Genomic DNA, 25,191 nt, shown 5'->3' on the forward strand with positions numbered 1-25,191 from the left:
TATATATAGGACACAGGAAGGGGAATCTAGTGACTGACTCTTTGGTGATGTGGTAGTTGTGCTTTACATTGTACATGCCTGGATGTGTTGTGTATTTGTAATAATATTTATAATAGAAAGAGATTAGTTTTTGGTTGTAGATAGTGTAGATGCTGTAGACTGCACAATCTGAAGGTATTTTTAATGTTTCTCTGACATTTGTTTTGAAGTAAAGCATCATTATTTCTATTTTTCAGGGGTTCTAAAAAGGTGTTTATTGTGATTGAAACGATCACAGGAACAACTCTAGACACTTGAAATGGTTTTGTATTCTTTCAATCACACATTTAGAAAGCAAACTTTACCAATGTATTATTTTTTTATATTTAGCATTTTACATATATCTATTCACAGGCGAGCACAAATATGGATTGCATTGGATTTAATATCCATCCTTCAATATTTATAATGTACCAGAAACAATTTCACACATGGAGTATCATGATGCAATTCTTCACCATGGTGATATGGAAGAGGCTGAGCTTGTAAAGCGAGTTCTTGTGTCTTAGTGTGTCTGCATGGGAAATATGTGTGTTTGCAACATAGTGCAAAAATGCCTAAATTAACAACTTAAACCTCCTATATGATAGGGTGTGTAACTGTAAGAAATGAGAAACTAGGAATAATGCGACCTAAAGGAATTTATTTGTTCTGGTAAAATAATTTAGTTTCTACAAATACTGATTATCCATTTCAATTTCTGCCCATGATGGACTCTACTTAAAAGGCTTAATACAAAGGAAACAGAGACAAAAATGTTAAATTTCTGAGGGTTCTTTGCTAGACAAACACTCCTTAATAACAAGACTGGGAAACATGACGGAAATGTCTAACAACTCTAAATAATTCTGAACACTGTAAATGAACCTATGTAATGAAAGGTTATTTTCAGCTTTGATTTTGTTTTGTTATATTAGCATAAAGAAAATACGATCATAAATGGCTGCTAAAAAAGTAGCAAGAATGTTGCACAGTTGGGACATCATTCTACAGAAAAGGTAATTTCTAAAATGCATCATTTAATGTCTGCAACACTTAATGTCTCTGGAGTGCTGTCCAAATTTGTTTAATTTGTTATTCTCTTTTTAATGCCACATTTTAGCTGCATGTCAAATAAACAGACATTTTATTGTCTAGTTATTTCATACTTTAGAACATCTGCTAGACTACATAACATGCACGTTATAATACACAAACACTTTTTTGATCATATATGAAACAATAAATACCTCAAATCACTCGAAGATTGAAACTTAATTTGGCTGCCTTTATGGTGAACTACACATACATATGCACACACAATGCGTCAAAGGTAAAGTGTATCATTTAGAGAGAATCACGTAGCTCTAAACAGATCAGTTCAAGTTAAGATATATTTGAGTCAGAGAAGTATAAGTGATAACTGTGTTCAGCTATAAATGCTTAGTGAAAATTTGCCAATGTGAGGATCTCCAGATTATCTATTGCTGAAGTACTAACTTAATATTCTAACATTCAGTGAACTACTCGGACTCACACTGGCAAAAGGCAGAGATGACTTTAGTACAATCTTTTTAAAAAGAGGCTCACCTAGTGGTTTATTTAGAAGATTTATAGAAATAACACTCAAAGTAAAATGCAGACTCCAATTTGCCTCAACCTCCCACTGTGTGGTTGAGCAGAACAGCAAACAATAACACAACACATTTACAGTCAGTTATTGCTGGTCATTATTTAAATCATACTATGCTTTGTGTGAGGTATACTGTGCTTTGTGGTAGTATATTGTTAGAAATACTACAATAATGTTTATAAAAAGTATGATTCTAGGAAGATGATTTTTTTTATTTGTGTAGTTTTAGGTCATTGCTTTCAGAACAAATATACAAAATGTGTATATTGTCGTGCAAACTGGCAAGTTGAGATCTTTCCAGTTTTATGAATAAAATAATATACTGGTGATTGAGAAGAAGAAAGCATTATTACTAGTGTGCAACAACAATATGGATTTCATGTTTCAGAAAAAAGAAATCTGAGTCTTTATGTGTCTGTAGCTTAGATTTACCTTCTTGGATGCTGAAAAAATGCTACGTTATTGACAGCATTTTCTCCTTATTGCTATCTAAATAAGGAAACTTTTGCGTCTTTGATTCTAAACAACTGCTGTTTCATTACACATAAGTACAAAATAATTCATACCCTTTGCTAATTGGCAGAATTTGATATTCCATTTTTTTCCATCCACCCATCCATCAATTTTCTGCCGCTTATCCGGGGTCGGGTCGCGGGGGCAGCAGCTTCAGAAGGGAGGCCCAGACTTCCCTCTCCCCAGCCATTTCTTCCAGCTCCTCCGGGGGAACCCCAAGGCGTTCCCAGGCCAGCCGAGAGACATAGTCCCTCCAGCGTGTCCTGGGTCTTCCCCGAGGCCTCCTCCCGGTGGGACGTGCCTGAAACACCTCACCAGGGAGGCGTCCAGGCAGCATCCTGACCAGATGCCCGAGCCACCTCAACTGGCTCCTCTCGACGTGGGGGAGCAGCGGCTCTACCCGGAGAAGGCACTCTACCCTTTTCCGGCTCAAGACCATGGCCATTTTTTTTTTATTAAATAAATTAAAAGAGATGGATATCTCTCAAATGATAATGATAATATGCAAATGCAGTGTCAATTTTAAAATGTATATCTGGGTCTCTTGTTCAGTTTTATAGATATTGATTTGTCTCTATTGGAGACGTGTGATGAAAAAAATCTTTTTTACAGCACTGTGCTGACAAACATGTTCAATAAACTTAATTTTCCAGAAATGCCATAATCAATCAAATTTTCTTGTCTGTCTTGTATGTTTATTTTTAAATCCATGCAGGTACAGCCAGGTTTTCCCATAGTTTCCTCAAATAGATAGCAAAATATTAATAAGCAGAACCACAGTGCTTCTCTGTTCCAAAAGCACATCAAAAACACCTGAGGAGTCCTGCCAGTAGGGCATCCTGTCACCACAGACCTCCCTTGAATGAGCTTGAGGATCCACTGATTACCATTGACCTATAAAAGGAGTCATTGTAAGCGCCCCTTTAATTACCTTGATGAATAATTGATCGACTTATTCAGAAGACCAAAGGGCTATTGCTAAGACTGGTCCAATTTTACAACACAAAAGGTTCACAAATCCTATGGTCTGAAAAACTGAGAAAAAAGCACAACAAGAAGTACTTAAAAACCACAGGAAAATCAAAACTCAAAAAAAGGATGGGAGAATATAAAAATATGTTTTACTGTGTTTACTGCCTTACTCTAAGATGCCGGTATGTAAATGTCAGATTCTGATTGCCAAATCCTTCAGTCCAGTTTATCAGATTAAGCCATCAGAGCATACTTTATACTTTATACTTTAAATTTAGTCAATAGCTTAAGTACACATGATCAAGTTTTTCTTCTGCCAGATATGGTGCTGATTTAAGACATGCTACAGACGATTAGCATTAACTGACAACAAGTAATCAAGTTAAACAAAGACACACTCAACAGTGTTCTGTAATTTGAGTAGTCATGATAAATTGAAGTCTTGGGCATGAGTCATTATTGTCTTTGCAACACAGAAAACAAAGTGGATTATTTTACATGGTCCATATTTAAATAGTTATACTGGTGAAATTGGCTTTTGGCCCCAAGCTTGTTGAAAATTATATATTTATCTAATACAGCATTTTTGTTATTGAGGGCTACACTAATTTGTGAACAAATGTGCCTAAATAATATTTCAGAAGAATAAGGTCTGGAAATTATCCACCAAAACAATATGCCTGAAAGACACTCATGTTTATTCTGTTTTGTTAGATTTTTTTTAAAGCAGCACTTTGCAAATCTTTAATTACTTTTGGTAATTCTAACATTTTGTGTCCATTTATTTTTTGACATTTTTATGTAGTTTTTGAATGTGAAGGTAATTTCTGCATGAGACTGTGTGTGGCTCAAATTCAAACTTATTGACAATAATGAGTGATGTTTCAAGACATGAAAATAAGGTTTTTAAAAATACATTTCTATTCTCTCACACACAGCACATGCCTAGAGGTGATGTGATTAGCAACTGGGATTTAGTTGAAAGTGCAGGGGGAAAAATAATCAGTGCAAGAGTGTCACAACATTTAATTTTTTTTTTCTCCAGAAGAATAATTTGTGAAGAAGTAAAATATGCTAATAACATTTTAGCAGTCACTTTCTTAAGGCAGAAAAAAAATAGATGGAAAGAAGTGGTGGAAGTGGAAAAGTGTTTAGAGATAATAATTTTTTTTTAGCTCCAGGCAAAATACATTAGAAGACACAAACACTTTTACCCACATCTATTACACAAATACATTTTTATATCCACTGTTTCAGTTGATTGGTAAATAAATAGAAGTTACACCAATCACTTTTATTTTAGAGGAGGTTGACAACCTTAGTTTTTACATTCACCTCATTTCAAACGCAAAAAGCTGAAACAAATAAATGTGATGAGGTTGAATTGAAATTTGATATACTGTTGGGTTTTTGTGAGCCGAGAGTGGTGATGAATGTGCCAGTTTTGTTGCCGTGGACTACATTTGACTGACATTAATGGAAAAAACTGTGATTAAAACCCAGCAGCAGATGCCTCTGATCTGCACACCAATCAGTCTCTGGCTATCAACACCCTTCAAATCTGATAACGGTTAACGCTTTCAGTAAGTGCTCAATCTTGTGTTTTCCATCTAATATCCATTGAAGACAGGAATAGTGGAAAAGATGTTCAACAAGAACTTATTTGTATGGTAAATAAAACCATAAACTGTAACCATCTATAACACCTCATGAAATTTGTCATCCTCTTGAAAACTGAATATCAGATAGTTTTAAACATTCCCGACTTATATTTTGATGAATACGGTCTTTCCTATTTAATTGCACTCACATTAAGATCTATGCATCTCTGGTGGCTTAAACATACATATCTCACAACATCATTGTGGCCTTCATGGACCTGAAATGCACACCGTAATCAGATGTCTTAGTTTTGATGTTGACCTGACTTGGAAGAATCTGCGCTTTCTGCTATACTGCCATGCATTTTTGTCCCAAACATTAGGGAATAATAATAATAATAATAATAATACTAAAAATATGTGGAAAAAAAATACGATATACCAGATTTTACTATTTTTGAAAAGTGAGCGCTTTCTTGTGGAGTGGTAAAAAATGTATTTGCATTGAAGTAGTGAGTAAATTCAAATTGAATGTGTTCTCAGCTTGAGTTTGAGATGATATAATATTTAAGTCCCACTGCAGCACAAAGGTGTACAATGAAACTTTTTTAGGTGAAAATACAAGCAGTATTTAATAAACTACATGATACATAATGGATAATTACTGAACTTTGGCATGGGCTTTGATACTTTCACAACAAATATATATGTATGAAAAGAAATACTGTAAGTGTAACAAGTTATAAAAAAAAACAGTCACAAAATCTTCACACCTATTTCCTTCTCTTTGTTTCAATTACATGAATACACTGTGTTTGGAAAACCCCTGACTATTAGATTAATTAGTAAGAAATGGGCAATGTCAACTATTCTCCTTTGATTTCAGGAATTAGCTTTAGGCTGTTCTTTTTAGGATGCACTTCAATGTGTTCATAGACAGTGGAAACTTCTAAGCTTCGAAGTCACCAACCAGAGCAAACGTTTGCTATGTATATTAATGCTTTTGGCATTTTACTTAATTTGAACTCCAAGGAGCACTTTTATTCATTTTAGAAATTAGCATGTTTAACTGCAATAAAGACACTTGGTGTACATTTCACACACAAACTAATACAGAAGCTTTTTGAACATTTTCAGAATCCTGTTTTTCAGAATTTAGACTTTTTTGACAAAATTGTGGCTTAAATTGTTTTTGGCCATTTTCATGCCTCCTACAGATGGTATTATGTACAAATATTCAGTATACAAGTCTGTATACAAGTCTGTATTAATGTGCGTGTCTTAATCAAATCAAGCTATCAGGAAAACATATTCTTTTATTTTTCCTTCAAGAGACAAGATACCCGTTTCGCTTTTAGCAACTTGGTTTAGACTTATGATTCTGGCAATGATAAGAACAACTGCCTGTTATGCAAATTAGGCAGGCCTAGTTTATGCTTCAAAACATCTGGTAATTTGTGTCCTATACAGTAGCTCTTTAGGAAGTCCACAGGGGAGCTGCTATTGCACAGTTCCAGGTGGGCAAGACAAGAGGTAAAATTGGCTTCTTGCTAATTAGATAATGGCCACTTGCACCACTCTCAGCCTCTGGTTTTGGCTCCACAAAAACAAGGAGCTATTTGCCACAGAATTTGTTTTACGGCAAGAGAAAGATATGTTGAGATACCACTGATATATCTGTTAAGATTTTCAAGAATTTTGCTTTGCTGTTTCACAAGCCTGAATTCTGAAGTCAGTGTAGACTCAAAATCATCAAGTGGCAAAGACAGATTAATGGAGGTGTGATGCTTTCATAAGAACAAGTAAGACTAAAAGTAAAAGTGCATAATATGAGATCATTATCAACTGTGTGGGTCAGTGTAAACCTCAGCCTCTGGAGTTGGACAATATAGAAAACATCAACTTGAAGGAACACACCCGTTTTCAGCATGACTCAACGAAAGAAAAAATGTCTTTTGACAGAAATGTTTTACCATGGAAATAAGCAGACGTGTTCAAAATGACCAATTTGCGATTAGCATCTCATTCACTTTGGAGAACTGAACTAAAATAAAAAACACCATAAATATCAAGCCTGTGGCAACTGCTAGATAATGATCACTTACCCCTAGAAGGCAGAAAATAAGAGTAGTTAATATCAAGACTACAATACAGATAAAGAAGCTATAAAACAGCATGGTTTCCTTTTTGGTGTGCACACATATACATTGTGTTGCATGTGTTTTTAGTACAGAGGGGAGGCTTTTTGAGAAATAATTATTGAAAAGCTGCTTTGAAATTTGAGAACATACTTTGTCCTTGAATTGACAAAGCTAGCAAGTCACGAAGCGAGAACATACTTCGCTTCTAGCTGCCGTTTCTGCTTTCAAAACTAATCTGCAAAATAAGCCTTCCAAAATAAAACGTAAGTTCATAAAAATCAGAAATATAAATCCCAGTCCAGATTCCAAATAATCCCAACACCCAAGACATGAAATTAAAGAAGCTACTGCTGACATTTACTGTTTGGAAAAAAATAAATAAAAAATACATTTCATGTCTTTTTGCACATAACGGGCAAAGTTTTACCATAGGTTGAATGAATTGCTTGTTGGAGTTCTTTTTCAAAACTTAATTTACATTTGTTTTCAGATAAAAATCAGAACAACCTGTTGCAAACATGTTCATAATGAATATTCTTTAACATCTTCTTTACATTTTTCTATGAAAGTAAGCCATTTACACTTGTTTTTATTATTATTGTATGAATTTCCTTCGTGTTTTTTTATCTTAATTGTCATTTTGAAATTGGCAAAGTGGCAGTGAGATCACATGTTGCGCTATCCAAATCTGTGAAATTCTAGAGTTCTCAGATTTGTTTTCGCAACACATAATCTAGAGAATATCATTCAACTCTCCCTGGGCGGAGTGAAAGTTTTTGTCTCTAAACTGCCACGTTGATGAGACCATTAAATAAACTGTCCAAGTTGTAGCTTCTGGCAGCCCATTCACACAGCTTTTATTTGCCTTTTTCCCCATATCTTACTTATTTGCCTAGCCCTTCCTGGAAATGTCAGTCAGATTCCTTAGTTTTCACCTTTTTTTTTCTTCTCCTTTCTTCTTGTGTTTCCCATTATCCGTTTCTTTTCTTTTTGTTCCTCCTTCTTCCCTGTCAGCTTCACCTTTCGTTTCCTTCTATCATGTGTAAAGCTATCTCTCCATCATTAGGGAATAGGTTGACATTTGCCAGTGGATATTGTTGTAATTTGCTTGCCCTAATACCTGAACATACAGAACCTTACTTTGCACTTTAGACTGTTAGACTCTAATGACTTTGATCTCTCACTTGAGTTTTAAATGAACATACAGGCTTAACTCATTAGTGTTTAATAAATGAATCTTCTTTTTGAAATTCTTTTTTTTTTTTTTTTACTCGTCCCTTGTTATAAATCAACTAAGCAGACGTTTCAGTCATTTGCACATGAAAATGTATCATTTAAACAGTAACATCATTTACGTAGTTAGTTTTTTTTTATATTCACATTATAATTTTGTGTACTTTAAAAACTATTCTTGTGTGTCTTTAGCTGCTTTAGTATGTGGGCAGCAACTGTTCCACTGGGTATATATCAGTTAATAATTAATACATACTTCATCTCTCTGAAGGATTAATTAGTTACAAAGAAAACACAGAAGTTGCCCTTTCTGACACACATATTTTACGTATGCGGAAAAACATGTAGTACTTTTTATATTCCAGAACCATTAAATTAAACAGATTTACTGTTGCAGTGTCTAGCTCCAGCGCTAAGTTCAAAGTAGAAAGTGACTATAAATTGCAGTAAGTTGAACACCATTTTTTTCTGTTTCTTTTGCTGCTTTTTTTTTTTTATTTATTTTTTTAGCTTTTCTGTATCTAATTGGCTGTAAAGTTATTGTGTATTTTCAAAAAGTTCAGAAATCTAATGGCTTGTGTTATGTAAATTGATCTAGTACAGTGAATTGAAGATTACGGGATTATGTAAATGTCTTTAGATTTTTGATTATAAAAATAAAACATTCAAAATAAAAGGTTGTTAGAGTTAAAATATACTCTTTTTGTTTAACCCATAATAGACTTTCATGTAGGTCTGGCAAAAAATGATTTTCTGATTAAGTGGAATACGAATGGAAGAAATCCTTGAATTGACGAAGCTAGTAAGTCATGAAGATTCATTGTTCATTCTTCTTATACTGTACTATATATTTGATTTTTGGTATGCTCTATAAACTCTGCTGACCTTTCTTAGTTGATTTCCTAGTACAGTAAACAACATTTCAAGACCAACTTTTCCTTTTTACTTGTTTTTAAAATTTTACCAATGTATGAGTTTAGTCATTTTTGGGGGCGATTTGAAAACGATATTGTTCAGGGCTAAACAAAAACGCAAAGCTTGTATAACGGGCTCCTGAATCATGTACATGTAAATGCAAACTGCAAATATTTTGACCTTTTTCTGTCTCTGCAGCTACACCTCTTCAGATTATTTGCTAGGTTAAAGCGAAATTTGCTTTTTGTTGAACATTAATGCAGTCAGAGACGATACATAAATTATATGCATCAAATCATATGTGTACCCCTGCGCAAGTGTACGGTCAAGTAAATGCACCTCCGAATCAAGAAAGTTGACAAAGTTTCACCACTTCCTTTGGGCCTAGCATGACCAGTACATAGCTTTCAGTGCTGCTTGCTTTTTATTTTGCTGTTGTGTAAATGCAATTTATTTTGGCTACATAATGGAAAATGTTTTTGTAAAATTCAAATCTTACTGTTCCCTGACAACCTCTAAAATATTTGGACTCTACTTGACTAACATGTAGAGTCCTAAGCCAATTTTCATCTATTCATGTTACATTTATAATAACCACTTAGATATTTTTGAACTGAGCTCTGTGTTAAATGATGTCGGGTTTTTTAAAAACAACTACATATATCTTCTGACATCTTACATAAACCACGGTGTGGCTTTTTTATCGCTTCTTTTCTTTATAGACAACCTAAATTCAGCAATCCAGATTGGAGGAGGGCATGTGGTGGAGTAGAGTAGGCACTCCATATGTGGAGGCTGTTAGTCCTTGACGCATCCATCTGTGGTTCAATTCCTGAGCTTAAGGCCTTTACTTTATGTCTTCTCCTAACCCCTTCTTTCTCTGGCTATTTCCTGTCGGATTACTGCCGATAAAGGACAGTAGGGTGACAAACTGTTCAAAAAGGAAACTCCACAGAGGCGTAATAAAATATGAAGAACCGGTGGGGAAAATATATGCATGTAAAACAAACAGGTGTAAACTAATGAGGTGGAAAGGGAGAGGAAATGTCAGAGTTCCAAACTAGAGGGAAAGAACAGAGCCTGTTTTCTACAAAGTTGGAGCAAGAAACGGAGACAGGAAGTGAACTAGAACAAGATCCATAAGGAGAAAACTCATCATCTCTGTATACAAATTTTTCCAGCAAATCCCAACAATACTTTGCCTAGGATATTGTGACAAATTTGCATGAATTGCCCGATTATACAAAATAAGTCGGCAGATGTATCATTGTAGTTACACCTACATAGATGCTTTAAATGCACAACGACATATGCTTTCAGATTAGTGATTACAGGGAGGTTGTTGAGATGGGAGACAGAAAATCAGCACAACTAGCTGTGACAGGAGCTGCACGACAGAGATGGAGGAAAGATAATTGAATTAACTTAAATCCAATCAAATTAAACGGAATTGAACTGAACTGAATCACCTTATATTAACCCCCTAAGGGAGAATTGCATTCTGCCTGTTTATTGTGTTGTGGAAAATTATATGTAATGAAAAAACATCAATAGAAAGCACATTGTGCTTGAGAAGAGGCACTTTAGAAGTTGGTAGCGTAGCTGACCAAAGACGTGTCCGAGCGGCAAATCCAATTCAACGATGAGCAACGCACTTACTTAACGTGCAAATCATTTAATGCAAGAATCGGTGCAAAATGGACCAGATTGCGGCTCTGTGTTAGCACATAATCACAGTCTGAGTGGTTCATCAATGATGGTTTCATAATGCCTCTGTGATCATGACTGTATTTTCAGCTCTTTATTTAATGGCAACTGGCTTTTTTTAGATGTGTACAACATCATTCAGATTTTCTCCTCCAAAATACTCTGATGTAACGTCTGTGCACCAACAAGCACACGCAACCCATGAACACGCAGAAACGGTCAGTGGCCAACCACTGTGTTATCAGTGGTTCCAAACTCAGTGGAACCACTGGTGAATATTTTCTCTCTTTACACTTTGACAGCTAATGAAATCAACTTGCTCTCATTCTCTTCATTCCGTCCTTTCTAGATGTATGTTTTGTGAGCAGCATTTTGAGCCCTGCTTGTTCATAGCTAATTCTCTAAAGAGAGCTGTATTCAAGACTTTGTGCTTGGGCTTGAGTGAATGAGGCAATTTGTGTATACTGCTACCTGATTTTAAGTGTTATGTTTTCACAAAGGCATCGTCCTGCATTGTTTGAATATTCAATCAGGACAGACAGGCTTGCCTGCAGTCCTGCATAAATCTAACCAAGCATAGCCAACAAAGACATGGAAAGAAAAAAAAATAAAAATAAATAAATAATAATAATAATAATAATAATAATAATAATAATAATAATAATAAGAAGAAGAAGAAGAAGAAGAATAAGAAGAATTGATTTAGGAGATTGACACTAACTTTTATTTTGAACAGGATTAAGCTTACACAAAGAACTAGAAAAGTATTCTGCTTGAGAAGCCAGACTACATTTGTGCCTAGACAGATAAGGTGGTATTTGGTAATTATGAAGATCCACGTGTGTCGATGTTCTAAGTTAGAGATCAGGTTTCACTGAATTTTTGAAGCACTGAGGTGGTATCTTTTATGGAATATGTCATAGAATACTTCTGTAGCTATCGGAGCAAGATATTAGGATTTTTTTTTTGTGATTTTATGACTAGATGGATCTACATGACAATTACTCATGTGGCACAGCTGCAGAGGAGAGATAAGTAGAAGCACATCACTTGGTAAGCCGACACGTGCCGCAACCTAAGACATCAAGATAGCCTCGTTCTACCTACATGTGCGGCAGATGGTGTTTATTAGAAGAGAAGAGAAAGATGAATACAGTCACGTTCTTGTACATCAACACCCAACTAATCTCTTTAGTGAGCTACATCTATCCAGTGTTCCTAAGGAAGAGTATATATTTTATAACTTAATGAAAACTGTCTATGCAACTCACTTGTAATATTAGGACAAATCGCAGATGCAGATGTTAAGGTTGATCATATTGCTGTAATCCAGTGATTTACCTATATATCGTGTGCACTTGTAACCATATTGATGGCTCTTTGCAGGGATAGTTCAGATATTTTGAAGCGAGATTATGGGAAGTTATTGTCATATCACTGTGACTTTATCAAAAAGTAGAGAAAAAAAATCGGACCATTGAAAGTCTTTCATCTGATCAGACAGAATCCTTGTTTTAACAAATTGAAATAATTCAAACTAAAATCATTTTTCATTCATGATTTGCACCTGTTCACTAGTGGGAATTGAATGCCTTAACTTTCAGAAGACACTATTTGTTAGTTTGTGTCTATTTTCTTATCCAAGCAAACTTTCTATTACTATGCAAAATCATTTTGCCTAAAGGAGAGCCTATTGGAGCTGTAAAACTTTGACGACCATTGACAAACTATCAGAAGGTGGTGTGACTTTAAAACTTTTTGGAAGCATTTTACTGATGTGAGTGCAGAAAGAGCAGATCACTGGACTTCAGCCAAGGGTAGTTTTACCATAAGCTTTGATACTCATCAATAAGTTCCATACGAATCAACTGATGTCATGCCTTGAAGTCCGACTACCAGACACTATCAGAATGAGTTGTTGAATGGAATCGGACAGGAAATGTCAATCTCAATCTCTGTATAGACGAGGAAGAGAGGAACACCTCTCTGACCAGGAGTTATTTCTTCCATTAAACATAGAAAATTCCTGTTGAAATACACTCGTGTTAGTCAAATAGTACAACAAATATTTTGTTAACCTGGTCAACTGTTATAAGATGTTTGGTTTGACTTTATGCAGCATACTGTACTCCCACACTTACACTGTGGGAGCAGAGGGCTGCTGATGGCTTCTACATAGCCTGACACACAATTCACCATTTCTGTCTTTGTGAAGCCTAATGTACTGTAGTTGAGTGAGTTCAGTTGTATGAGAGAGTGAAAGGTGAAGCTTTACAAAGAGGAGAGGCAGCGTGTGACTGTTGACTGTGTGTGTATATGAAAAAAATAAAAAGAAATCATCTTTTTATCTTTATGTCAGTTTTTCCCCATGTGTATTTCTCGCATTTGGTGTTTGAGGTCAGTTTGATTTGACTAGCACAACATTGCTGGTTTTTCAAGACAAATTTGAAACTGATGAACTCTTTATCTGGATCCACTTTTAAAGGATTTAAACCAGTATTTTATTTCACTTTCCATAATTGTTCTTTGGTTTTATGTTTATACAAAAATCCCACATTTGTCTTATGCTTAGTGTCAACTAAATAGTTTCTTTGTCAAAAGCAGTTGGAGAAAAACTTACATTTTTTGCAAGTATCAAATGTTTTTACTCTTCTTAAAAGTGCTGTCAGTTGTGAACAACTTCAGGTCTTTGCTTTTCCACATGTAGTGTATGTACATAAATACAGGATCTGGGTTTAGTTCACTGACTATTTCTCCTTTTCTTGTCTCTTTTTTTTCCTCTCCCATCTCCCCCGCATTTATTTCTCACAATTACGTGTCCTCTGGCTTTTCCCACTTCCTGTCCTGTTTTGTCCCCTATTCATCTTTCTCTCTCTTCACAATCATTCGCTCCCCACAGAGAAGTGTGATGAGGCTCTAGCCTCTCCGCTGCCTCACACGGCCTTCACCAGCTCATCCGTCTTCTCCAGTGGATATGCACCTGGATATGCCAAACTCAACAGGAGAGGAGGTAGGAAACACACATCCATAGTACATTCGGATATTCATAGGAAGCACGCACCTGCTCATACACACACACAGAAAAAGACGCACGTGTCCTTGTACTTGGATATAAATGAAAGTGGTGGGAGGGTGCTCTTTTCACATTCTACACATATAAGAGACTAATAGTCTAATTTGGATACATGTCCATACATCTTTATGAATGATTTTGCAGGTGATCAAACTGTGAGATGAATGCTCAAGCCTTTATAGAGTGACACGCTCCACAGTGCTCCCCAGCTGCTCTTTTCCCCTTCTGCCTCTTCTAACCCATTTTCCCTTTTGTATTTATTTTTTTACATCTTCTTTTGTGTTCCCTCGTCCCTCACTCTCCTCGTCGTCGTTTTAATCATTATCTCTGTGACTCAGGCTGAAGCTCATTTTCACATCAGTCCACAGCTAAGGGCTATGAACAGACAATTACACCCCTTTATGTTTTTACAATTAATAATTCATACCTTTCCATATAATGCAGTCACCCTGCAGCTTGGACGACTGAGCAGTGATGCAGACCTGCCAGATAAAGGCAAGGTAATCTGAGGATTTTAATCACACCGATTGAGTTAAAGCAATGAGAGAGGATGGGACTCATGCTTCTTCAATCACGGCTTAGACAAACAAGAGAACAAGGCGGAATTTAAAATAAGAAAGGAAGAAATAAGGACTAGTTTCACAGATGCTGATAGCTCTTGTGTAAATGCTGCGTCTGATGTTTCTGGACCCACTGAACCCACAAAAATCTCTAAAAAACACACACGCGCACACACACACACACACACACACACACACACACACACACACAGTTTGTCATTCTATCTGCATAGTAACTTTGCGTTTACATCCATTTATTTTTCATTTGTTTGCGATGCCTGACACTGACCTTTAAACCTAACCATTACCAGCACATGCCTAACCCTAATGTAAACTTAATTCACAGCTTGGTTCTAACTCAGTGGTTCTTAACCTGGGTTTGATCGAACCCCAGGGGTTCGATGAGTCGGTCTCAGGGGTTCGGTGGAGCCTCTGCGGCGGAGGTAAAGACACACTTGTGTAAAGTCGTGATGACGCGCCCCGCTTTGCCATCACTTTCTGCAGAGGATCACGTTACATTGCTTAGCCAATCAGTGCTGCGGAGGAGCACTGATGGAAGGAGCTCCTCTCTCAGCATGGATTTGAACTTGTGTCTTTAATTACTTCAGCAAAGCTCACAGTTTTTACCAAATTCTATAGTCTAAATCTGCTCCTTAGTCGCGTCTTTTCGGGGTTGCTACTGCCTCTAGTGACGGGGGGTGGTTACACAGCTAATACTAAATCAGAATACCACAAAGTATTTTGTGTGTCGAGGGGTGGGGGGCGGTTGGCATACGAAGGGTTCGGTGAATGCGCATATGTAATTGGGGGGTTCGGTACCTCAAAAAAGGTTAAGAACCACTGTTCTAACTTATAGCCCAAAAACAGCACTTTTTGTTTTGAGCCAGGACTTTGGGCCCCGTAGGCAGCAGAGGATCTCTACAATGTAGTATTTGTTGAAAAATGGTCCTAACAGTGTATAAAAACAAGGTCTCTCAAACACACACACACGCACACACACGCACTCATTATCAACAAAGTCCAAAATTGGTGACATATTTAGCCTTAACATATTGTACTGTAACATAACACAAAGAAAACTGGGGAAGTATGTAAATTAATACTGTATTCAAAGCAAATTAAGTCAAGTTTATATAACATATCAACAAAACAATAACCAATTACAGTTTGTCAAATGCCATAGTCAAAATCATTAAGAATAATCATTTTCAAGTACATTGAATATTTCTGGTCAATGCTCCCGTTGTTTTAAATCAGAGGCAACTCTAAATAAGGAGCTTAAGTAAGACTAAATGCTGTTTCTCCTTGTTTGGTTCTGTCTCTGGGAATGCAGAGTAGACATGAACCAGGTCTTCCACTTATACACTACTGCAAATACCACTGATGGGTTTTACTGAAATGACTTTCAGATCATGTTTGCAGAGCAGCCCATATTGCCCACATTAAAAACCACCACTGTTCAGAGATACAGCAAAATCAATATTCACTTTTTAATTTTGAAAATCGTGATTAAAGATTCTGGCAGCATTAATTTTAACACAGGCAGAAGTACTGTGGTTTCTAGGAAAACCATGAAAAAGTTGAGTCTTTTAGAAGGGCATTTAAATTAGTCATATTCAGTATGAGAGCAGTTTTTGCCACAGTGGCTTTTAATTTGTATTTCACACTGCTAAGGACAGCAGAAGTAAATCATTTTTACTTGGGCGATGACTCAGCAGATTTTGATAAAAAATGTGAAATTGCAGCAAAATTAATTCCATGCAGAGTAAAACATTTGATATGTCCCATAATGCACTGCAATGTTTTCTGATGTCTATGTTTTGTAATTCATGCTGAAAATGCATCACCTTACTCCAAATAAAGAATTCAGTGCTTTATCAAGCTTCTGTGTTACATAGTGTCGGTTTCACGTTTTATTGTGAATTATCTAAAAGTGTAGCTATTTCTGCATTCAACTCTTGTAAACTATTAGTAGATGTAATTTTCAGTTTCATCTAAGCAGCCCATAGTATGAGTTTGTTCTTTTATGTAATTATTTCCCAGCCTTTTCCAGCTATAAAACAAGGAGGTGGAAAATGAATAAAATGCAATTAATAGCCCAATATGCTGTTGTGCAACATATTTTTTCTCCCATCTCTCCCTGCTTGTATCATCCAGATCAGACTTCCACAACAAACAGAACATTTACATTACTGTAAATCGATTTTGTCCGATTTTGACTTGTCAAATTCACTAAACTGGCAAAAATGCTGAGACAATACACGGACGGCCTTTGCAGCTAAAACAACTTCAAGTTTTTGTGAGGAGGTCTGAGGATTTGTCACTCTAAAGAATGCTTCTTCATGACTTAGGATTCCAGAGGTGACACTGCATCTGTTGCTTTGCAGTGATGTAAGGTTTTCATGTAGCTACTCGCCCAATCCATGCAGCCCATGCATGTATTTTTTAGTTAATCTTAATGTTTGGTGTGACTCTGCTTTCTTTCACAATGCCTCCCACTCTGTTTCAGAGTTGCTGTTGTCCACAATTGCTTCCACTTTGATACGATGCCACTTACCGTCGAGAGCGGAATGTTTCGTGGTAGACATTTCACGAATGTACTTATTGCACCGTTGACATGTGCTCACACTAGCATGCCTCAATTCATTCAGCTCCTGAGAGCAGCTCATGTTTTCATAAATGGTAAGCAGTCTGCAGTCATTCTTAAGTTCTTGATTTCATACCCCAGTGGAAGGGAACATAACATTTGAATTGAATAATTTGGATATGTGTCTCAATACTTTTTTCATAATAGTGCATTAAAAAAAACAAATCAGCATGCAGTGTATAAATATCAGACCACAAAATGTATTTAAAGAAATGTAACGTAAATGTTGTCGGATGTTTTTCTCTGTCATCTCAGAGTTTGTGGATCCATTGATCAGAAAAAAACATTAGAACTAGATGCTATGCACCTTATGCTGCTAAGCATTAAAGAACTCTTTAAGAGAATGTCCAAATGCTAGTATTAAATAATATAAATAATACATTAATTTATTGACATACCTCACCAGAAAATATGACTTATTAACTTTGTTAAATACTGTTAGCCTCTGGATTTTACACCCATTGTTTGCTGAAATAGCATTTAGCATCACGTTATATATTTGAACTATATTGTTCTTTTTTTCTTCCTTCTTTTGTCCAGAAATTACAGTTCATGCTAAACTGATAGACTTTGGCACTTCATTTGACCTTGTTCCAAATAAGGAGTGATAAATTGTGTAAGCAAAAAAAAAAAAAAAAAAAATAATAATAATAATAATAATAATAATAATAATAATAATAATAATGAGGATTTTGCATGTGCAACTGGTTGTCATCAAGGAAAGTGTCTGAAAAACCATAAAGAAAGATGAAGAAGAAAATGTTTATGCCGGACGAATAATGACAAAACAAATAACAAACGTATATGCAATACAGCATGTTTTGCACATTAATGAATGTTAAATGTATTGTGCTTGTAATTCTCGTCATTTCGCTGACTGAATCTTATTTATGTACATCAGGTTTGCATGTGCTGTCAAGTTGCACTTATTTTTGTATGTGCGAACCTTTAGATGATGAGCTCCTACATTTTTTCTGTTATTGTCTTTAAAGAGACATTAACGCTTTTGGTCTGTCATATCTGCCTCTTCTGTTTCTTCATTATCCTCACCTTCTACTGTAACTTCTTGACATCCTTATATTTTTATGTTTTTCTTTGTTTCTATCTTCCTTTCCCTTTCCTCCTCTCTTTCTCTGTGCTTCTCTGCCTCTCTCTCCCCTTCCCTCCATCTCTCCACTTTCTTAGAATAATTTCTGCCTGTCACTTTTTCTCCTGCTTTTATAATATCCTCTTTTCCTCTCCCTCCTGTCATGGCATTGACTCCCCTGCCTTACATTATCACTCCTGTTCGCCCCTCTCTCCCAAATCTACATTTTCCCCTCGACTGTAGCTTCTTTCTGTCACTTCAAGTACAAGACCCTGTATTTCTCAGCAGTGTCAGACAGAGAAAAGAGACAAGCCAATTTCTCTTGCAGCCAGTACCTTTTGGTCTGTTTGGATAAAGAAAGGGATAAGAAATAAAGAAGGGATGGTAGTCGGAGCATCAGAGCGAAAAGAAGAGTAATGGCATTAAGCCAAAGATAATTTCAATATGGTTTCAGATATATTGTGTATTTTATGTTTGTGTAATTGTAATGATAATTACCCAAGTGTCCACAGTGTTTGTAGTTTGAACAAACACCATGGAATATAATGTTAAACCCTTTGGAGACTGAGGCTGGTTTTATTTCTTACAGTCTTATTCATTTGCATTTTTGAAACTCTTATATTTGTCAAAATACCGAGGACCTGATCTACACAGAGTCCAAATAAGAAACATTAAATTGCATGAGACAGAAAAAAAATTGCACGTGCACTAGGTCGCAAGCGATCTGCAAAGATTGTGGGTGCGATTGATTTGCATTCGCAGACGATAAAGAAAAGATGAAGTAGAAAGTTGTTATACTCAACTAATAAAAAATAATAACATTTAATTTTAATAAGTATACAATATGTTACAACACAAGAGTGAAAACATTTAAAAATCCTTCATTCCTTGTGTATATTTCTCTGTCTTGCGTCCTTTTTGCTTTTTGACCTCGTTTCCTAACTTTCTGGTTTTCTAACTTCCTTCCAGTGTTGTTTTTCTTTGTTTCACTCCAGCAGTCCTCTTTGCTTCCACTTTCTTGTTTTTGTAGACTTCCTGTTTTACGCGTATGTGCTATAGAGATACTTTCTATAAATTTGAAGTTAACTTGACATTTTTTATGTGAATGGTTTGAAAAAAATATTTTTTGAAAACAACAGAGAACTATTGGAAGTTAAGTACTCTGGAGAATTAGAAATGTTCCACTTGACATGTGAGACACCTTCAAACTGAGAACAAAGACTTGACAATGGAGGCCAAATAATAACATTTTGATAGAAACACAACATTGAGGAAAAGGTAAAGGAAGTAATTCCTTTATGGTTGATGGTTTGAAAAAAATATATTGTTCCCCACTATGATCTCAGAGGAACCAAATTCTATCTACTTGTATTGTTTTAATATGTACATACCATACCATCCACGTTACCTGAGTTCTATCTTATTCATTGGGAATTTGTGTAAAAGAGAAACTCTATTTAACCCTTGACCAGAGAGAAACTCTCTGCATGCAACAATGGAAAATTATATGTTTAAAAAAAGAAATAGAACTGGGTGATCTGTGTATGCATGTGTGCATCTGTAGTGACTCCGATAGGTATGCTGTATCTAAGCATTCATGTGTGCACACAGTTCTTTGCAGTGCAAAAGTGACCAAGCATAAAATTCAACCTCAAATGATTAACACTTCCGAAACTGATCTTAAAATCTTCTTGTGTTCTTCTGCTGCTTTACCTTTCTTAAGCTTCTCTTCAGCATTCATCTCTCCCACGTTTCACCAGTGTTTCTCTCCCTGCACCCATTTGATCATCGCATACTCTTTTTACATCACCATTTCATCTTCTCTGTATGCATCTGTAAGTTTTTACTGCAACATTTTCAATCCTACGGCCCATTTTCTCAACTTGTCTGCTTTCTTTTTTGTTCAGTTTTATTATCCGTTGTTTTTTTCCTCCCATTTCCACCCTTGTATGTGGCATTTTATTTTCTCACAGCTTTTAAAAAGTATCTTTTTGTCACACTGTATTTTGAAAAAAACAAACAAACAAAAAAAAAAAAACAGCTGCAGGACAACTAAGCTCTAATGTGCTGCACAATTAACCAGATCCCCCCTCCATTTTCATATATTCTTTTCACTCAGTCATCCTGTGAAGTTTGCCATTGCAGTCATCCATCGGTAACGACAGTCGGCTTTTAATTAAATTACTCTGTCTCCATTCCCTCCCTTTGCTCCATGACAGAAAGATGAAGCACTAGCAGAGAGCCAACCAGCTGTTTTCTCTCCATTCCCCTTTTCTGACATCCTAGACTTTAACTAATTAAGATCTTGAAGTTGCCGATCGAAACTTTTCAAATAAATGCTCACAAATGTATACAAATATATACAAATAAAAGGAACCCCTGGAAGCACGAGCACAAACACTTTTGGGAACGTGAGACTCACCAGTTTAAGCTAACATGCATGTTGTTGAACTGTAGAATAAAATGAGAGTATTTGACGCCCACATTTACACAAAAAGAATCAGAACAGATAGAAGGGCCTTGGCTTCTGGGTGTGATGTTTCCTGCTAGCCCTCCTTTACTGCTTAGCCCACTATTTAAATCAGAATAATTTGATTAGCTTGACTTTATGAGCACTGATCTGTTTTCAGTTTTTATGGTCTTGATAGTGATAGAAAATCTTTGAAACCGTTTTTACAAACTCTTAATCACAGTCCATTTTATCCAATGAAGGGAGCTTTCAATCTCCTTTGATCTCCGAGCATGACAAAATTGGGATGGCATTTCGCCTAGCGAGTTAATTGTTTTACAGTTTCGATCATTCTTCCTTTTCTCTCTCTCTGCTGTTGTGAGTTTTATCTTCTGATCTTTTTCTACTGCCTTTTGGCTTTCTCCTTCTCTTTGTCTCTTGCTCAGACGTGGCGTCTTGACCTTCTCTGCTCCCCTGTTCTCTCACCTATCCTCCTCCTGCTCCTTTTTTCCCTCCCCGAACATCTGTGTGTGTGACAGGCGAAAGAACAGTGACGGTCCCGTGATGCTTCCCGACTCCCATTTCTCCTTTTATTCCTTCTCTTTTTTTTTTTTTTTTTCTTTTGGCTGATGCTACCATTCATGTAGCCTGTCACCTTTAATTCCCTCACTTCCAACATTCTACATCCTTCCAATTCCTGTATGATCTTTTGAGCCCATATTTATCACTAGATCTTTCAGTCCAGCTTTGTCCCTTTGATATCCATCTGTATGTTGTGGTAACCCTGCCTCTGATGATCCTTCCTGTTCAAATAGTTTTGTCTAACGGCGGCCCTGCTGCGTCATGTACTTGTTTGAGCTTTTTAAATGAGCAGCTTAGTGAGTTGGTTTATCGCAGAAAATCCTAATGACAGATATTGAACATTGATGATCTGAGAAGTTTTTTTTTCTCCTACACCTCTGCAGTTAACTGCACTCAACTAGGACACCTCGTGTTTTTTAGATGCTGTATAATTTTTATTTCAAAGATTTTACTACTAGCTCAGAGCGTACCTCTCTAGTAGTTAATCACAGGAACAGCTATTAACTCTTTACTTTTTCTTTAATGTAGAACGTGTACTTGAACCAGCTCTTGGTTTCCAATACATTTCCTTTTAGTCTTTTGTTCAGTCTTTTTTAGTTTGTGTTCTTAATCATTTGCTTATACTATCTACTTACCATGAACTCAGACTTGTTCCTCATCTTTTTACCCATACCCAAACTTTCTTATAACCGATTGTATTTTACATTTTAGAGATATTTACTTTTGCTGCATTGGGCTTTTAAGATATTGGCAACTTTACTGATGCAACCCCAGTTTTTGGTCAAGTTAGAAGTAGAGTGTAGTGAGTAATAAGGGTTTTTTTTCTACCTGGGAGGTTGTGTTCCCAACTTTGACAACATGTATTATGATCATTGTCTCTTTTGTGTTCTGCACAATGCTTAGCTGGTTTCATCTGGTTTTGAGAATATTATATTGCTCACTGCCGGAGTTTTGTGCACACCACTGTAAATGGATAAAGCCTGAGGTATTTTTCAAAATCCCATTTTCCTTACTCTATACAAAACTTCAACAATTTAATGTTGTATCTATAATTTTTACACAACCTAGGATAGCTTTTTTTATGCTGCAATATATTTTTGTAAATTAAGCTTTATTGGGAGCAGACTTCAAACCTAAATTGTCTTTGGTAAAGATGTAATGAAGCAATCATGAAATCTTTTTCAGAGCAACTTTGGAACTTTGGCTTTGCGTTGCACTGTAAGGAAGTATGCTGGAGAAAAGAAATCTTTGATGAACTCCATTTTAAAATGCCATCCACTCTACAGGTGCTGGAGGATGGTCACCTCTGGACAGTGACCATTACCAGTGGCTCCAGGTGGACCTTGGTTCCCGAAGACAAGTGAGCGCCATTGCAACACAGGGTCGGTACAGCAGCTCAGACTGGACGACGCAGTACCGTCTGCTCTACAGTGACACTGGAAGGAACTGGAAACCATATCATCAAGATGGCAACATTTGGGTGAGTAAATTGAAAGTTAGGTTTATATTTGTGTGTTTAAGCTGTGAGAACATGGAGAGTTCTTTATTGCTCACTAACACTCCACAATTATTTTACACATAAAAACTGATAAAACCAGATTAGTCCTGGCTATTCCTCTTTGCGGAGGCCCTACAATTTCCACCGGTCTGGGTGTCTCAGTACTTTTTTTTACTGCGTATCAGTCATTTAACTATCTACTCTGTCTGTCTATCTTGGAAATATTATATACAACACAAGATTCAGCACAGGAAACTTTACAAAAGCAAGTAAAAAATGGTCAGGGGTGGAATACCTGTGGAAAACCCCACTTTTGGTTGTTGTAGCAGCTCACAAACTGTTAAATGATCTGCCCTTGGAAACTACAGAGGCGTCTTCTCTATCTGTTTAAATCTCTTTCAAAACCTTGCTTTATACTTTAGCAATTGGCATCATGAGATCTGTTGCTTTTAGGTAATTCTCTTAGGTAATTTGTTGCTTTTAGGTCATCTTTATATTGGTTGTTTTTACTGGTTACTTGTGTCTGTTTCAATGTGTTTTGTTTTTGTTTTTCTAACTCATTTAACTGAACATCTCTTTGGTTCAGTGCTGGTTATCAAAATGGCTTCATAAAGTTGGACAGAAATAGATTAAACTGCAAAATAAGAAGAAACTTGTAAACTGGGTTTGGCTGGATTTAATGAACTTGCAGTTACCAGCAACACTGCGCTTGCCGCAGTCCTTTACTTATTGAATAGTTTTTACTTGTCTGTGAAAGAACAATTTTATGGTTGAAAATTGATCAAGTTCCTGTCAGCTAAGTGTTGACCAAATTTGAACTGTGTTTCTCATTTCTTTTAATCCCAGTTCAGATGGAAGGTAATTCACACAGACTGCAAAGAAAATTCAATTACATTTCTCTAGATTAAAAAATTATTAATGTAAATGGATGTATTATTCATTATAATATGACAGTTCTCTCTATAACCACAATTAAATCAAAGCAGGAAACCTCTTCTTGCAGAAAAAAAGACCGTTTCACAGCGTGGTGCATTTAAATATTCATCAAACTATTAGCATGGTTTTTACCAAGTGTAACCTCCAAGTGAAAGAGCTTATTGCAGCACTGACTGGCCCCTAGATACAGGAACCAATCTTTTATTTCCTTGTAAATGTACAGATACTATTTCAGTGTGTGGATTTTTTCCAAGTGAAATCATAGTGACCTTAACACTTAGTTGATGCAAGTACAGGCCATTTCCCATTTACTTTGTCACACTCTTCCTCGGTCTCTTTTGTTTTTGCTATTCATGTCATTTTAGTCTCGAGGAAAATTTGCTCTTAAGCTTGTGCTATCCTCTTTATCATACAGCATTCAGATAGTTTTTTTTTTTAAACCTACTGGTAAAAATTCACATATTAGCTGCATCACAGTGCTCAAAGCATTTGAAAAATGTAGCAACTTATAATCCAGAAATTATGGTACGTTCCTTGTCGAGAGATCAGTCAAATTAATTAAAGTTTCATTGGAACTCTAGTAATATATCACAGTTTGAACTTTTGGGCTTTTTAATTTTGTTTTGGAAGAATATGACATTTTTATGAAGAACTTTTTTCATAGGAAGCTTATTTGGTGTTTTAATTAGTCTCTCCAACCAGACTAGCATGTAAGAGTCACAAGACAACGATCATGGTATTTGTAATGGCTAGTGGAAGATTTCACATGCACCACATTTTGTTTGCAGATTAACATAACTCCATTCTCTGTCAGCAAGAAAAAAGGAAATTGTATATTAGTTCATGTTATGAAGTGGACCATTTTTTTCTCACTTGATGTGTCATATTCATGTCTAAAAATGGTTAAACACCTGATCTGAATGTTGAGTTTTGAGGTAGATGGGACCCAAACTTGTGTCTCCAAGCAAGATGCATCTTGCATGAATATATCAAACGTTTAGAACCAGTTTTCAAAATATGCCAGGGAGAAACGTTAACATTGCTTAGACATAGACAAAGTAGAGTTTTCTTCTCCCAATATGCCGTGTTTGTCACCGACTCCATTTTGACTGACTTTCTCAAATGCAAAGTTGAAATGAAGTTGCTGATTGATTCGAATACCAGTTCATACTATCCATCATATTTAGACACTTGAACCTGTCTGTTAAGTTGTTCTTTGCATTCAGTTTCTGACACCTCATCATTATTTAGATTCAACAGTTATTTTTTAGAGCTGTTTTCAGTGAGACATGAGAATATTTAAGCTGTCACAAATAAATTAAGTTGTTGTTTTATGCTGAATCATAATTGTTTTGTGATTATTATTCATTCTGAAGAATGTTCCTCTGCCATTAACCCTGATTCATTGCCTCTAATATTTCTGCAAACACTTTAAAAACAACATTAATCTCTTTCGTATTTTGCAACCACAGCTGAGTTTTTGCCTCCGTTTTGTCTAGATGTATGACACATATATTGCTTTTTAATTTATTACCGTTGTTAGTCAAAATAGCGCTTATGTAAACAAATAGAAAGCTAATCATTTCAAGCTGGGCATATCTCATAAATAATCCATGCAGCAGGAGG

At 36.0% G+C, this 25,191-nt stretch overlaps 1 protein-coding gene across 1 annotated transcript in view; it reads left to right on the forward strand.

Annotated features, from left to right (window-relative positions):
* Window positions 1-25,191, forward strand: part of LOC103482473 (contactin-associated protein-like 2) — a 117,957-nt gene that overhangs the window by 83,130 nt on the left and 9,636 nt on the right. Inside the window, exons 2-3 of the mRNA XM_008438661.2 lie at window positions 13,633-13,743; window positions 22,418-22,611. Coding sequence (XP_008436883.2) covers window positions 13,633-13,743; window positions 22,418-22,611 — 305 coding nt within the window. The remainder of the gene's footprint in view (window positions 1-13,632; window positions 13,744-22,417; window positions 22,612-25,191) is intronic.

This window comes from Poecilia reticulata, linkage group LG20, assembly GCF_000633615.1.
Source record: "Poecilia reticulata strain Guanapo linkage group LG20, Guppy_female_1.0+MT, whole genome shotgun sequence".
Lineage (NCBI taxonomy): Eukaryota > Metazoa > Chordata > Actinopteri > Cyprinodontiformes > Poeciliidae > Poecilia > Poecilia reticulata.